The 17,072-nt window shown below is 45.3% G+C and overlaps 1 protein-coding gene across 3 annotated transcripts in view; it reads left to right on the top strand.

The window, feature by feature from the left end:
• Positions 1-4,007, top strand: part of LOC106740766 (lipoma HMGIC fusion partner-like) — a 23,404-nt gene extending 19,397 nt beyond the window's left edge. For 2 of the 3 annotated variants that reach the window (XM_014612129.1, XM_014612128.1), the window contains exon 5: positions 71-1,247. In XM_014612129.1, the coding sequence (XP_014467615.1) occupies positions 71-204 (134 nt within the window). In that variant the 3' untranslated portion in view covers positions 205-1,247. Of the gene's footprint in view, positions 1-70; positions 1,248-2,423 lie in introns of those variants that run through there. The other variant, XR_001374123.1, reaches the window with a different exon arrangement.
• Positions 4,008-17,072: the final 13,065 nt, after the last annotated feature.

The raw sequence follows: 17,072 nt of genomic DNA, 5'->3' as shown, positions 1-17,072 counted from the left end.
CGGGATTGCGGTACACGGCCGATATTCGCGTCGAGCCGAGTCGATGACAGACGGATGCCATTTGTTTCAGGGAAGTGCTCGGTGTCCTGGTCGACTCACTTGCTGGTAGGCTCGGTGGCGTTGCTGATGCTGTGCTTCGGTCTGAGTTTCTGCGCGGCCCGACACAAGCCCTCGAACCCGCACACGGATCCCCTGCGCATTTGACAATCGAGATACTCCCAGTCGATTCACGCCTACGCCTCGCCGAAGACGACCACGCTCTCCATCGTCACGGTCTGTTGATCGTGCCTGGCGCTGTTGCGGCGCCTGGGTGTGCCGTGCGTGTGCGTGAGTATGCGAGAACGCGTATGCCCGGCATCGTCGTCGTCCATCCACGTCGCCCGTCGCCGCCGCGAGACCAGATATATTGCGCGTGTCATCGCACACGTGAGCGATCCTTCGCACGTGTTAGTGAAGTGACGGTACTGATAATGGTAGGGCGTGCGCGATATCGCGCGTGAAACGCTCTCGCGCTCATCACGCGTGTTACATACATTTTTCCGAACCGGCCGCGTATTTTCTCGCGCGATTTTCCGACGGTTCGACGCGCGGTTTAGCGCGTGGCCGGCGACGTGTGCGCGCGCGAGCTGACGTTGACGGGCCTCGCGATTACGGCGCGGGCTGGACGCGAGGAAGAACCGGAAAAGCGCAGTAACCGTGTCGCGATCGGCGATCAGCTGATCGACAGACGGAACGACCGATGATTCGAGAGTGCAGAGTCGACGGGGGGTGGGTACGAGTCGAACGCTCGCGGAGGAGCTCACCTTCCGATCTCTCTCTCGCGCGTGTCGTGTCCTCGAGTGTGCTTGGAAGCGCGCCACCCGGAGAATTTTGCAGATCCTCGCGGGTAATTGTTCCACGCGTTCTTTCCCACACGTTCTCGAAACTGCGAGATTTCCTTCGAGATGCGATTCTTTCGATTGACACGTGAATAATAACCGAGATATCTTCTCATAATGAATGAACGGACTCGCGACAGCCGAGCCAACGTGGACCGCGGAAACCGCTCGTTTCTCGGTGCGGCCGCTAATCAATCTTTAACCGGAAACTACGCGCGTACCTCGAGTAGATTGATGAAACTTTCGACGAATTAACGCATATCTACCTCCTCGAGGCAAATCCAGCGTCTCTGTACATACATACGCGCGACCTGTCATGTACGTATGTACATATACACACACATATATATGTATATTTATATTTATATATATGAGCCGTTTATTTTGAAAGTGACCTAAGTCCATTTATATTTAAATTGAGATATTTAAGAGTTTGCGTTTCAATAAAATTAAAAATATACGTCTAGGATACCAATGTGTCATACTGCTTAAGTGTATCTAAGAGAATTAAATTTAGAATTCCTATTAAAATAATAGTAATTATTAAATGAATAATATGTGTTTTCTACCACAAATGGAGTTAAGCCACTTTCAAAATTAACAACTAGATTTGTTATAAAATTTGAAAGAGCCCAAGTCCATTCGACATAATTTAAAATGTTTCAAATTGAAAAGACAATATTCAATTTGTTTTATTTTTCTTTACAACACTTCAGAAACACAATTTATGCAACTCGGGAAATCTTCTAACTATATAAATTACATAACAATTTACTGCTCACCTACATTTTGTGTATGTGGGAGGAATTTGGAGAAGTCATGGTGCTCCGGTGGTATATACCGTAGTAAGTCCTTGTATTTCGCTGTTGTAATTCGCCTTTTATTTTTATAAAGTGGTGTCAATACAATATTTTCGAATTTTCTTGGTCTATTCCGACGTGGTAAAAAATCCAGGATTTTAAACTCTGCATTCTGCATCCATTGATACCTTATAGAAAATTTTATATGGTTCATTTCTGAAAAAAAAACTCATCCAGCATATTTTTAACCAATTTATTGTTTCTCCGTTAGAATTTTTTACCCTTTTAAAAACTGCTCTAAAAATCTTGTTGATATGAAGTCCTCTTGTTTCACTTCATCTAGAATAAAGTTATTATCTTTCCGGCACTTTTTGATAACATTATGATAATCGTGGGGGAGAAACAGTAAATTATTTTTCTTTAATGACATTTCTACGACGCACTTTCGGACATTATCAATAATGGATTGGACTTAGGCCACTTTCAAAGTAATGTTTTTAATTATTGAAATAACTGTGAAAATTTATGTGTCAAAAATTATCATATACTCTGAATATACTTAACCGCAAAATGTTGTTTATGACAGCTAACTTCAACTTCTTGTACACGTTACTACAGTCAATAAAAAAAATTGACAAATGGACTCAGGCCACTTTTAAAATAAATTGCTCATATATATATATATATATATATATATACACACATACACGGCTAGAGTGAATCCTATAGTCTTATCTCGCGGCAGACGGTTCGAGAGAGAGCTGCTGCTGGTACGGTATTTCCAATTCGGTGCCGTAGTAGTAAGCCCGGTTGGAAGCGACGAAGCAATTGGCAATTCGCCTCAGCGGGACTTTCAGCACTTTCAATTCGCATGGGGAGCAAGCTCTGTTCGCTTCGCTCGCTCGCTCGCCGGCTGTATACGCGGTGGAAACGCGAGAGGACTCGAAGAGACGGACACTCCCCCGCATCGGGAGTCTGCATTCAGATGCGCCGTAACGATCACGATATCCAGGTGGACCGCCGCTTCTCCCGAGAACCCCGGGAATCACTGTTTCCCACGGCCTTTCGAATATATCGATCGTACAGAGGCACACGGAACATTTCGACGAACTCTCCGGAGATTTGTGCATACCTCTCTCTCTCTCTCTCTTTCTCTCTATTCCTGTCACTATCTTCCTCTTAGCATTTATTCCAGTCTCGGATCCTCTCTATCTCTCTTTCTTTCTCTCTCTCTTTCTCTCTTTCTCTCGGCCTGCCCAGATGTTGTTTCTTTCGCAGGAGTAATTTATCGGTTCAACGGCGGGAGTCGGCTTTTAACGTTCCTTTGAAAAATTTATCCGCAACCGCAAGAGACAAGAGCGCATGGTCCGTCACACGGATTTCTCTCGGATATATTTCGCATATTTATGAGGCAGCGACCGAGTGACCTACGGCGATTTCGATGAGAGTTCCGCTTGGTACCATCGCGGGACGAACCGAAAATGAGGGACGCGTAGCTTTTCATGATCACTCTCTTTCTCCCCCGTGTACGTTTAGGAATTGCGACAATCTCAGGTTGCACACCAGCGAGTGTCAGGTAATCGTCGCGCGTATTGAATCGCGCAAGCGAGAGGGAGAATTGGGCTCGAGCCAAGCGCGGGCGGGAAATTTAGCGGGTAGCATAATCCGCGTAATTAAAAGATAAAAGGATCAGAAAAGGTCGAGGAGTTCTGCTAGGATGAGATCTGCGGGCGCTAGTTTATTTGTATTGCGGCTCCCCTATCTAAACAGTCCGCGGGTCTTCGGCTCCCTCTTCTTCTCCCGCGAAGCGAAAGAATCCCGCGAGCCGGTCTCGAGTCAGTGGCCCGAAGGATCCAGCGAAGAGAAATATTTTCTCGCTTAATATTTACGACGTCCGCCAGCTTGACTTTCCCACCGGCCACTTAATCGCGCAAGCCACGACGTTCGCAAACGTCGACATCGAAAGATACGGTCGCGATATCGTGCGCCATTCTACGGTAAGTTACATTGAGAAATCCACTTAGTTGAACCAAACAAAGTTATTGTTAGCACGGAGGAAAATAATTTTGCTGGCAGCAGCAAATTGTTGGTTATTTTTAGAACAACAAAAAGATTTGTTACACGGGGAAAATAATTTTGTCGTAGCGAAACCGTCATCGTGACAGCGATAAAATTTTGTTAACATAGCTAATATTTTTCTGAATATCTATGTATCCAGCAAATGGCAATTAAGATGCTTAATAAAACTTCTCGCTGTCCAAACAAATCTTTTTGCTGTCCAAACAAATTTTTTTATTGTCCCTATAGTAAAATATATAGCATAAATATATAATCCCTATAGTAAATAATAATTTGTTGTGCCGGCACAATATTTTTCTCTGAATAAATATTTTGTTTATAAGAACCAAAGGTTTGCTTCTCTGAAATGAAAATGAAAAAGGTTTGGTTCAGAGAACCTAACCTGGTTGGTTTAGAGAACCGAACCTTTGATTTAGAGAATCACACTTTGGTTCTTATAATCAAACATATAAGGATCAAGATTTGATTTTGAAGCCAATTTTTCTCTGCAAAAACACCGAGGTGCTCTGATTGCTTCCGAATTTTGAGCAATGCGAGACGAAAGAGGTTTTTCACGGCGAACCACACGGAGAAATCCATTTAGTTGAATCGAGTAGAATTCTTGTTTGAATATCGACAGACGAATATGGACAGACGTTTTGGTTATAAGAACCAAAGTTCTCCGAATCAAATCTCTTCTCCGAACCAAACCGTTGATTCAAAGAAACATATTTTTGGTTCAAAGCCATAAAGTTAACTATAACGGTTTTGAACCGAAGATTTGTCTCTTTGAATCAACGGTTTGGTTTATAGGTTTGATTCAGAGAACTTTGGTTCTTTTAACCAAAACATTCGCCTGTCCATACCCAAACAAGAATTTTGCTCGATTCAACTAAATGGATTTCTCCGTATAGTTCCGTGAAAAACCTCTTTGGTCTCGCATCGCTCAAAATTCGGAAGCAATCAGAGCGCCTCGGTGTTTTTGCAGAGAAAAAAATCGGCTCCAATTTCGTCACGGAATTTTACTACGTAGGGCGCGCGCTCGCGCACAAGCGCGAATATTGGGCCACCGTGTGCAACTCTCAGGGAAAAAAATCACCCGCGATTGTAACTGTGCGTACTCGTCCGTACGTACGTACACGCACGTGTGTGCGTGTGCGCGCGATATAAAAAACGTAATATTTTGCGCGCGCGCGCGCGTGACCGTGGCTGCGCGCATGTGTACGTTCGTGTACGCGTAGCTTCAGTGAAATTCACAATTGCGGGCGTGGTTGAATTTCACGTGCTGACGGAATGGCGCGCACAAACGATGCCGCGCGTTATTCGGTGAAGGCATCGCTATTGACCGGATAAAAATCCAAGCTGAACAAACACACGGAGCACGCGATCTGCCGGCCCTCTCTCGCTCGTACGCTCGCTCGTTCGTTCGTTCGTTCGCTCGTAGGATCTACGCGCCGCTTACTTCTTGCATCGGATTAATCGGTGCGCTCTCGCTCTTTTTTTCGCCCCCGTTTTTCGCCGCACGCGCGCGTATTGTTGCGCGCATGAAATAGCGAGGATCCGTCATGGGGCTCCTCCACTGTTGCGTCTGATAAAAATCGTTTCACCGTGAATAGAAGGATCCGCCGCAGTGATACGGCCACCGTTCCTCTGGTTTTCACCTCGTATCCCCTCCCCCTCCCCATCTCTCTGTCTCTTTCTCCGTTCTCCGGTATTTCGCTCGGAATATCCGAACCATGGGAATCGCCGCAAATTCCGAAAATATCGTGGTTACCTGTTATTGACGCGGAACGAAGTCACGCGTCGACGTGGTATCGCCGCAGCGTGGCCTAGCCGAGAGTCGAGAGCCGGTGAAGGTGTCATAAAGCCACTGAAAAAGCTTTTTGCGTTATCCGCTTCGAAGGGGCTTCAATCTGGATTTATAATGCTTATCAACGCGCCGCGTATCGCGACATCAAAATCCGCGGATTCCGATGGATGGAACAGTGCGCGCGCGCGCGCGCAACCGCCGCACGGCGAAGCGCTCGTATTCATGATATAAAAGTTTCTATTTGAACGTCACATTTCGATGACGACGACGACGACGTTAACGACGACCCTCCCTTGATATACGCGCCATTGAGAACGCGGCGAGTAATTAGCCCTCGAATCTCCCTTTCTCTCTTTCTCTCTCCCCTTCTGATATCATCCGCTTCGCCAAAAGCACGCGTCATATTCTCATTCTCCAACAAGTCTCCCGCCAACTTCCGCGTCTCCAGGCGGACTAACTCGATTCACTCGTTAACTCGTCGTACGCTCGCAGTTAAATTTACCACACCGTGTTTCACTCGAGCTGCAACTTTAGGCTCCGCCGTCGAGAGAGAAAGAGAGAGGAAGATAGAGAGGTCTTCGAGCGGGGGACTTACTGCCGCATAGTAAACCGCGGGAAGGTTGATAGAAAAAATGGGCAGGAAAGGAGCCGCCGATTTAGGATCGATCGATCGATCGACAGGTCATCGTTCCGCTCCGCTCATTCGCAGGACGAACGTTCCGTCCGACGAGAAACTTTCTCGCGGTGAAACCCAACTCTCCAGCGTTCGCGTGCGCATTCTTCAGCATCTCGTCCCTCGCTCGTCGCCTTCTCCCTCCTCCTCCGCTCTCTGCCACCCCCTCACCCGTGACCCTACTCCTCTCTCCCTCTCGTTCTCCCTTGATATCTCTCTTTCTCATTTCTCGCTATGCGCTTCCACACGCCGCTTCCACTTTGCCTCTTATCGACTTCCGCCTTCCTTCCTAACCTAAGGACTCGCCCGGCCATTTCTCTCGCGAGCAGGCAACACCACCGTCGCCCGATGGCGGTCGAGGGACGTCGGAGGTTCGGAGGACCGGAGAGAAAAGAGATAGCCGGAAAAGCGAGTTCGTTCTCGTGACTAATTGAGCTATCGGTTCGCCGGCGCGAGAGATACGACGCGGGTCGACGATTCAGGAGTACGGGATGTCTCCTGCGCGAGTCAACCGGTTGTTCGGCCCCCTTTCTCCCCCCGCGTCCTCGTGTTTTCGCTCGCTCGGGTCACGAGCACTTTACCGTAGCGACCGGACCGAACAAGTGCCGGCCATTTCGCTGTCTCCATAAACGTACCTTCCCGTTGCCGGTTAGCTTGCTTAGCTATCCTTAGGAAGACCGTAAGGAGTGCCGGCGAATTCCTCCGCCTCTTTATTCTCTCCGTTACTTCCCCTCAGCCACTCTCCTTTCTTCCTCCCCTCGTCCCTCTTTCTGCTTGATCTTAATTTCACCGAGACCATTTCCCAACCGCAGCTCGCTGTACTTTGGCTTCTCGCGCTGGCAACGGAGTGAGAATAACGGCGAAACGTACGTTCCACTTTACAGTGCCTGTAAAGATTTCGCGTTCCGTATACAGATATATATATATATATATATACGTTCGGCCGTTTGCGAGAGCCGTGGCGAAAGTACAGACGATAACCAGGTCTGGAGCGGCCGTTGCGACGTTAATGACAGATAACGAGAGGGAACGGCTAAAGCGATTACACGTAGATCGTCGTACGCGCCGGTGCATCGGGAAATGTCAATTCCTGTCGGGGAAACTCCGGCAACTCGAGCGATTCTCTGCGATGTCTCCGGCGTCGTCGCCCAAGTTTTCGTTATGAGTCTCGCGGCCGCGAAACAACGCTTTACGGCGGTCGGGTCGCTCGATCGGGACGTCCTTTATCGCGGCGATTACGGCTTCTCCCTTTTTCTTGGCGCGGTTCTTTCCTCGGGAGAGAGCTATCCAGCGTCGCGTCGAAACTCGGGGCAAACATCCGATCGACAGGTGACCCGGCAGCGTCAACAGCAACGGCGGTCAAGTGTCAGTCGAGAGCGCGAGGGGAAAATAAATATCTCGAATTACCGCGCGGCGGAATTAACAGGGCGCGTTGAAAACAGGGTTCGTTGTAATTTATCGTTAGTTTCTATTCCCGCGATTCCCGCTTCCCGCCGGGGTCGTGCATCGTTACCGACCTGTCAGCCAGTTACAGCTCCCGATCGAGCCACTCGGCTGCAAGAATACCGAAAGGGCCGTGCTAATTTGTCTCTGTGAGAAGCTCCCTTTGATTAGCCCGCGCCTGTGATCGAACAGCGTAAAGCTTTCCCGCTAATTTGACACTTTCGATGCGCGATCCAATAATGAGGGATATTGGGCGACGGTGTTTCCCGGGCCGCCCGAGCGCTATCATCGCGACATCGTGATTAATCCCACTGTGAGAAGTGCCGACGCCGCCATAAGACGATTATCATTGTTGACAATAAGGAATCGATTAATCAATCCGCTAATTATCCGCCGCGTTCTCTCAATCGTTAACCCGCTCGCGACATTCGGCGGAGGTAATTATCTGTTCGATGTCGCATTACGGCCGTATACGTCTTTAACCTCCTTTAACCCCCCTCATCCTTCCGGGTTTTTTCATATATATCGTAAGAGTACGAGAAATGCGAGACATTGGATACGCCGGGGAGGGAACGACCGAACGAGAAGTATTCGGAGGGAAATGTAATATCTGAGGAGACGTTTGCGAGATTTCTCTTAAAGAGACGCGGTTTTTCTGCTTCCGTTCGTCTAATTTGCCGCGCGGCTATCAATCGATTCGATATGTGCATGCGAAAGCGGCTTACGTGTATGAACTCAACGAGAGAGTGAGAAGAAAAGAAAAAGAGACAGATACAGAGAGAGGGAGGAGGGGGGGGGGGAGGAGGGAATGGAGAGAGAAGCAAATTACGACAAGCGTAATAATCCATCGTGCTTCCCAAATCTCGATGTGTAAGCATTTTTCATCCTTGATCGTACTCTACCGGATCAGTGTACCGAATATTAACTGTATTAACGTATTGAAAGGGATTAAGGACCACACGCTGATTCAACTTGGTAACCAGGGCGTAGGAATGCGCGTGTAAATACGAATTCTCCAAGTTGCCGTTGCTATCCGACATCGTTTTGTACAAATATGCGTGAAAGCATTGTAGAATTGTCGAATTATGACACGTCCGCGCGGAAGCACGCTGTACAAAGTAACATTGGATATCGCCATCCATACGCTCGATTCGTCCAGAATCCTGTGCAAAAAAGAGGACGGGAGAAAGGGAATTTTAACGCGCACGCGCGATCGAACGATACAAAATTTCCTGCTCGAAATAGCGAACACGCCGTTAAGGTAACTGTAAGTTCGATATCGCTCAGGTAATGCAGCGAGAGCGCGTCAACATGCATCTCTGTTCGGCATTGCGTCCCGTGTGACGAATATTAATTTCCTGTAAATTCTCGTTTTACGCGACGTGCTTCGCGCCGCGGAATCGTGTCGTATCGTTATAATCGATTCGCGCGCCGGCGTTAATGGCTAACATAGTCGTTTCTCCTCCTCGATGTGTGTTAAATACGCGCGTGTAAATAGACGCCGGAGCGTAATAAGAATGTATTTCGCTTGTAAACAGCGGTTTCAAGCGGATACGATGGGGAAAGGATCTTCAGGCTGACATTCGCTCTTGACGTCGGGAATGCGTCGGGAATGACGTCGGTCTCGTTCGGTACGATCGTTGAGCGTGCATTGGCATCTATCGAACCCCGTGATATTTGAGTACTGTCGGTTCTTTTGCAGTAGAAGGAAAGAAAGAAAGAAAGAAAATGAAAAGGAGAGGGAATTTTTATATACGTTATTCGTTGAAGTGTGTGCTAATAGGACTGAGAAATAACGAAATACATGGGAAGAAATTAATATCAAAACCAGACTTATATTCTCATATATAAAGCAAAATATATAATTTTTGCTTATACATGAGAGTATAAGTCTTAAATGAATACTAATTTTTTTTCCGTGCATTTGTGGAAAAAGCTTAATGCTGAGTGAAGGGGAATTGGAAAGAGGAATATCCGGAATCATTGTCGAGTTGCCCGGTGTGGATTTTCAGCATAAATTTCGCGATACTAATTACTATCACACCGGTCAAGTGTATCGGCGTACATTTATCGTGACATCAAACGGGCCGGAGGGTTAATTTGTCCGGAAGAAACAAAAAAGAAACATTTTCGAAAATTAGCGCTCATTGATTGCATTCGTGGCGTCGATTGTGTGTAAAATGTTCGAAGAGCCCGCGATCAGTGTGCGCGAGATGTAAATGAATGTGTGTATGTATGTGTGTGTGTGTGTGTGTATGTAAGAGAGCATGTGCGTTTCTAGACTAGAGTGTAAATAAAAGTACGACTCGACGTGAGGATAAATTAAGTGCTATTCGATGTGCAATTCGACGCGCAACTCATGAACTCGATCGGAGGGATCCTCATTTTCGCGACTAATCCTTCTCTTACAAGAGAGATGGAGGATTGGCGATACGGTGTACGACACGTAATTCACGCTATAGAACACCACTTGTTAGAGATCTTGCGTACCGTCACCCACGACCGTTTTCTCGTAAACGACGATTGTGTACATACTATTATATATGTACTCATCCGATGTAAATGTTACGTATTAATATATTTTATAATAAAAACGAAGTAAAAACAACGAGAGGACATCACTGTGTTATCACTTTCCCGCTAATTGTTCCCATCTGAGACTCCTCGGAAAAAATGATCCTGTAATTGTATCCTATTAAAAAAAACTCTCGGTATATCACACTATATAGCAACTGCAAAATAGCATGAGTTTTCTAAAAAAAATTCCATTTAAATTCCTATTAAAATTTTATTAACACTCCGACAATCGCAATCAGAAAATTACGCCGAAGATTGCATTGTATCTCTCAAATGCTACCATATTTTATTTGAACTATTAATTTAATTATAGTTTCGCATAATTGCTTTCCGTCGTCAAAAGAATTCATTTATGGATAGTTAAAATATAAAAAGTTAGTTTAATCAATTAATAGTTCGATTAGAATATGATGGTATTTGAGAGATACATGCGATCATTAGCTTAACTTTCTGATTACGACCGCCCGAATATTAATTAAATTACGGCTTTGTATAGTTGCTTTCCGTAATCAGAAGAATTTATTTTTATGGATATCCAAAATTAAAAAATTAGTTTAATCAATTAGAAAGCAAAACTCATTGGAAAAGAATAAATAAAAGCATAAACGATCACGATGTATCTATACATATAAAATTCAAATTGCAGTTCCGAAAAATAGATGCAGCACGTCGAAACGTAACAATATTGAAAGGTAGAAGGTGTTAAGAGAAGAGGATACATGGGAGGGGCGTGATTCATTTGCTTACCATTTAACTAGAATGCTATCTCAAAGTTAGAAAAATATATCTCACAGATATTGCCAACGAAATGTTGTGAAAAAATAATTCTTTCCTTCATCTTTAAAAAGAAATAAAAATCGCGAAATATCCATTTTAATGGTTTAAATTGGTGAGAAAAGTGCCGAAATTCAAATCAGACCCAGTGAGTCCTGATGATGTATCGAGGGTTAAGAATGATTTGTTGCAATGCAACTATAAGTTCATTTGTTTAATTTTACCTATTTTACAGAATTAATTCCCGACATCAATGCCGTTTCAAGAGTAATGCAATTGTTCATCGCGTCTACCTGTATCTGTCGTGCGTCTCCGTGAGAACAATCGTCCAATTATTGCGCAGGAGCGACCTAATTGCGAGCGCCTGTCTCTTTTCCTCTCTCTCGTTCTCTCGGCTGATCACATCGCCTTCTCCACCGAGCGTTAGGGATAAGACGAGAGAGGATTTATAGGAAAGATCGCTCTCGAGGGCAAATGCTCTTACGCGACATGAAGTAGTTTCCTATAAGCGGACTAGTGTAACGTAGAGGAGAGGAGGTGGAGGCGGATAATGACATTGAAGGCGATGAGGACGGCGGAAGAGACGCGGTAACGCGGCGAATCAGCGTCACGATAAAAACAGATGACGAGATAAGCGAGGATGGAGAAGAGAGGCTACATTGTGCGCGGCTAAACGAATTGGATCGATAGCGATCGCGGAGAAAAATTTCCGCCTCATTAATTCGATAATATTTGATACAGAAGCACTGGTGCGAGTGAAGTAAAGGTAAACGTCGCGTCGTCGGCGAATAACGTCGCGATATAAAACAGAGGACAAAATGCTCGTGCGAGGAAAAGAGAGAGAGAGAGAGAGAGAGATGGCACCGCGCTATTTAACGATGAAATAATCAATTAAACGAAGTGTTAACGAAAATTCAGATGACGCGTATCGCATGGCAAATCTTACGAAAACGTAACTCGTCGCGGAAAGAAATGCACTCACTCTCTCTCTCTCTCCGTGAATTCTCGGCGGAATGAAGGGACGAAAGGAAAGGAAAAAGAATTCCACTCGAAATTCCGGCCGGGCGCAAAACTAATACACGAGGGAGCGCAGGAGGGCTAAAAGCGACTCTCTGAAAACGTTCGAGCCGCGTTGCGAAAAGTCGTTCCTTCGCATCGTGTACATACGATTCGACTCCTAACCGGAGAGCCAGTGGAGCCGGTGCCGGGCTCTTGAAAGTTGCCCCGTGGTAATAAGAAGGCTTCTCGCGGTTGTAGACCGGCGTTAGGAGTCGGAGGTGAGGTAAGGTAATCCGCGACTACGGCGAGATCTTGAGACGAGTTACGCTTCGTGTTCGGGGGAAACTCTGCGGCAAGAACGCTAACGCTTATTAGAGTTTGCTCGTTAGAACAATCGCGAGGAACAGACGGCGAAATTAGCCGACATACCATTCGCCGATAGCGTCGACGGAAGAGCGCGCGCGCATTTCTTAAGTAAATTGTAATTAACGACGGGGAACTGTCACGTGAGCTAAATTAGATCATTAGACTTGACGTGCGCGTCGTAATATCTCGTGTCAAATCCACTTACCAACGGTTCGAGAGATACTCCTCGGAGACGTCCGACTTATCTTCTGTCAGATTTACTTCGTTAGACGAAAGAGAGACCGGAGATTTCCATAGCGCGCCGGAACGGGAATTTTACTCCCCGCGATTTCGCGCGACAGGTTTCGTACCTGCGAAAAGTACCGATCCGCGGGAGAGAGAGAGAGAGAGAGCCCATCGTAAGATCAGGCGAGATCAGTTCGAAGAAAACGCGCCGAGATATTTGGGATTCATTACGGACCTGATTGCGTTCTAATGTCGTAGCGCGGGTCAACCTCTCGAGCGCGTTTCGTCCGTTTCGAGCGCTCGATAAACTCCATTTAGAAGGCAAGTACAAAGGCGTGCCTTCGCGAAGTAATGCAAAGCGCCATGCGGACTCCGCGTCCCGGCTTTGCTTTGCCCGATAATGCAAAGCGGAATAAGGCAGTCCGTCCGTTCACGCGAGCCGAGATACCGCATTGCTAAGGAGATTGGAAACTGGAATCTACGTGCGAAGTAGCACTTGTCGCTATATCCTCCTCGCCCTCCGCTCTCCACAGAGATGTCGAAAATCTCTTTCTTTCTCTCCCCCTCTCTTCTCCTTTCTCTCTCTCTCTCTCTCTCGCTTCCTCACCCTTTCCTGTTCCCGTGCTCGCAGGTTCGCGCCTTACAGATTCGCTGCAACGAGAAACCGCAAGAAATCGCGGCGCGCGTATCGAATTACTTCAAGGTAGGTGAGACTCAAGGAATCTAGACCACTCTCGAATTTTATAACCTCGGCTTACACCTCGCTTTAGCTTAGCTTTCAGCTTGCATGTGGGAGATACGATAATCACTTGAAAGAAATCACGGCAGCGAGCGTGTGCTTCTCTCGGCCGAGCGTTAAGAGGCTACACAGAGAAGAAGTAGTCTGAAATCAACGATAGATATTCTCATGTATAAATCAGAATATTATAATATTCCAGGGAATATTATAGCATCTTTAGGAGATTTCAAATCTTGAATTAAGTGCAAATAATACTTGCATCAATTTAAATGCAATCAAGGCTAAAAATCTTCTAAGAAGATTATAATATTCTTGCTTACATATGTGAGAATATCTATAATTGATTTGAGATTAATTTTTTCCCGTGTATACCCGAGCTTATCAACTTTTTGTAATAGGCGACATTTGGCATTTCTCGATCTGCTCGGGTATAGCCCCTTAAAGAGAACGCGTTGAAGATGATGGTGCGAAATAATACGCGGGTGTTACATCGGCGATAAACGGTGAATAAAATTTCACGAGTCCTCGAGCGAGAACGTGACGAAGTCTCGGTTAACATCCTGCATTCTCGACGAGATCTTAATAGCTGGATGTATCCCGTATGCGTAGTTACGCGCTGCAGTTATGAAGCCGTTATCTTGCCGTTGTCAACCTGCTCGGAACGGCTTAATGTAATGGAGCTGGCTTCTAGTTTGTAAGTTACGAATTCCTATGGTAATCCGATATATGAAACAAGCGTGCCATTACTGAGATTTCCCAGGTAGGACATTACACGTGTGTGCATGTGTGTGTATTAGAATAGATTCAAATGAAAAAGAATCTTTTATATTGCGAAAAGGAAAAGTCATCGGACTCGTCGCCGAATACGAGAAGCAATTTAACTTACATTCGCTCGATTGGCGAGCGCACGATTGTCGTTTTACACGCTGTTAAAAGGGAGACTTCGAGAGATTCGAAATTATTTCTTTCACTTCTGTGTATTTTCCGCCTGGATTACGTGAATTACGGATATGCTCCGGCTGAAATTTCCACGTCTCGAATCGCAGCGGGCGGCGTAAAGCGCGACGTTACTTTCGTTTATTCGAAGATTTATTCCCACTTCGCGCGCGAAGCGGAAGAACACGACTACGTGCTGAGGTGTGTACACAATACGTACATTCGCACGGCGCGTCACGTACAACGTGAAAAGTGCTGCTTAACTCGCAAAGTGATTCGAGTGGATAGGGTGTCTTGGCACGGCTGGTCCAGAGCCACTCTCGAAAAACGAAAGCCAGCGCAGTGTCTTGTCCTTTCCTTTCGCATCGAGCGCGATGAAGCGAGCCTCGAAGTCGAACCCGAAGGCGAACGTAATGGTAAAACTCAAAGAGAAAAAGAGCGCATTTTGTGCACATCGCGCCGGAGATGAGAGGAGAAGAGAAGAAATTTAAGTCGACCGTTTTCATTTGATAAGCAAAATTCTGCTTATGTAGCCAGCGTGCGGCGAGCGAGAGGCGAAAAATTTGCGAGAACTAATTGAGCGTGATACCATTGCTATTCGGCGCCCGTCGCTACCTAATATTTACTTCGCGTTCATTAAGGCCAGCCCCAGTTTTCAGGCGGTACAATTTGCGCAGACACTCCTCCGCGCTGACGCGGCCGTTGGGCGCTGCCGCTGACGGCGCCGTGTATTTTTCGCGGCACTCAGCTATCTCCATCTTTTCGCGTCTCTCGCAGAGCGGTCCATACGCGCACGGACGGGACCCACGAAACTACATGTGAACTTTTTAAGCTGTTTACGGAGTATCGTGTCTGCCGCGAGCGGCTTTATCGCGGCTTATGAACTTACTTCGGGTTCGATGATCGGGTAGCGCTGGAGGGGGCAGGATAGGTGGGGAGGAGACGAAAGAGGGAAGTTATAAATTCGTTATAACTCGTATGTACGAAACATCGACAGGATTCGAGAACGATGGCAACTTCGAGGTAAACAGAAGCGGAGGATCCGCGTACTGATTCCACGACGGTAGCATCCGTTACAACAGATGGAAACTCCTGAAAAAATTTCCGGAAGAAGTCACCCCTACCGTGGGCCTTTAAGTACCCGAGCCAAAATTTTAATTCGAGTTTAACCTTGCGAATTGGAGGATAAATGAAAAATCTTGAGATGTAACATTGTTCTACCTTGATGATAAAAATGATTACTCACTGCTGTTTTCTCCATGTCGAGTCTTTAAAAAATCTTACGTTTCAAAATTATTTAATATTTGATTATCTCAATGTTTAACCTGCATTCTATCTTTATCCCTCATTTCAATCAGCAATGCATGAATTATATTTACTTATTCAACAGAAAATGAAATATATGAGATGAGCAAATATTAAATAATCTAATAAGGATTAACGGAGAAATAAATAAGAGAGAAAGAGAGAGAGAGAGAGAGAACAACAACATATTTTTATTTTCATAATCTCTTTTTGTTTAGCGTTAAAAGTCTCGATAGAATCTGAGACTTGTAAGAGAAATAAGGCAGAAGCTGTAAAAGCAAAACTAGCAGTTATGTGTCTAATAATATTATGTGTGTGTTTATCAATAGATATTGAAATTTAGATTCTGTACGATAACAGAATTAAGTAAATAAATATAAATCGAAGGAAAGTGTTGGAAAATGTAAGGATCATATTCGCGTCTTGAGAAGTGCTATTAGACGTAGAAATCAGCATTCGCAATTACATTAAATTTTCCGTTGAATTTTAAAGCCGGTATCTATAATTGTGAATTATTGAAGAACTTTGATGAAGAGAACATAATTAATTACATATTCATATTCATATTCATAATTCGGATATTTGGGTCAGTTTCCTGTATGAAATAATAAGTACAATATAATAAGCAGAGAGATTGACGAATAATAGGGGATTAATAATACTATAATTACCTGTCAAGTGATCACAGACCATGAATGTCGGTCCAAATTTCGCCTCGGGTATCTCTTCGTTCCCGATCATTTCGTCAAATATCCGGAAACCTCTTGTATAACAAATGATTTGACACACTTTGAAATATATAATGTATCGTTGCGTCCTACCTGCGTGGCTTCCCGCTTCGATATCTTGACTGTTCTATCATGGCTAGGTTGATTGACACTGACATCGACACCGGCACTGATACTGACACTGACACTCATGTATAGATACGATTCAATCCGAAATATATATATATATTAAATAATATGATGCCGAGGAAAAATTCGATTAAATTTGATTAAATGTTTCAAAGACCGACGAAATATTTTAATCACCCGACGGAAATGTAATAGATAACGCACAGTATACATAGTCCGTGGCACATACACCTGTTGTTCGCCGGCTCGAAATGTAATAAACATTCGGGAATGTGTGCAGCGCATAAAGGTATGTTTGACCGTCTTGATTGTTCGGAGTGTTTTCATTGTTCAGATTGTTCGACGCTCAGTGACGAGTGACGGTAGTTGGCGATGGATGAGAGGAGATGAATTTACTCTGTTTGCCGATTGTTCTCGCACGTCACTTATGCTTCCGTAATCGAGTGTTACATTTTACGTAAAAGATGTAACTTTCGTTGGCTCATGAATTACTTAACCGGGCTCTCGGCGACATCGTGTTAATTAACACCCGTATTTTCCGAGCAAATCTACATGAGTATCAGTGCCACGAGCTAGTATTCGGAGTATCAAGATGCAGCTAGTAGTAGAACACCGCATTGGATCTAAAGTAA

The sequence above is a fragment of the Dinoponera quadriceps genome, unplaced genomic scaffold, assembly GCF_001313825.1.
Source record: "Dinoponera quadriceps isolate SergipeBrazil2010 unplaced genomic scaffold, ASM131382v1 scaffold453, whole genome shotgun sequence".
NCBI lineage: Eukaryota > Metazoa > Arthropoda > Insecta > Hymenoptera > Formicidae > Dinoponera > Dinoponera quadriceps.
Note: the sequence above shows the minus strand (reverse complement) of the source record. Positions and strands in the feature narration are given on the sequence as shown.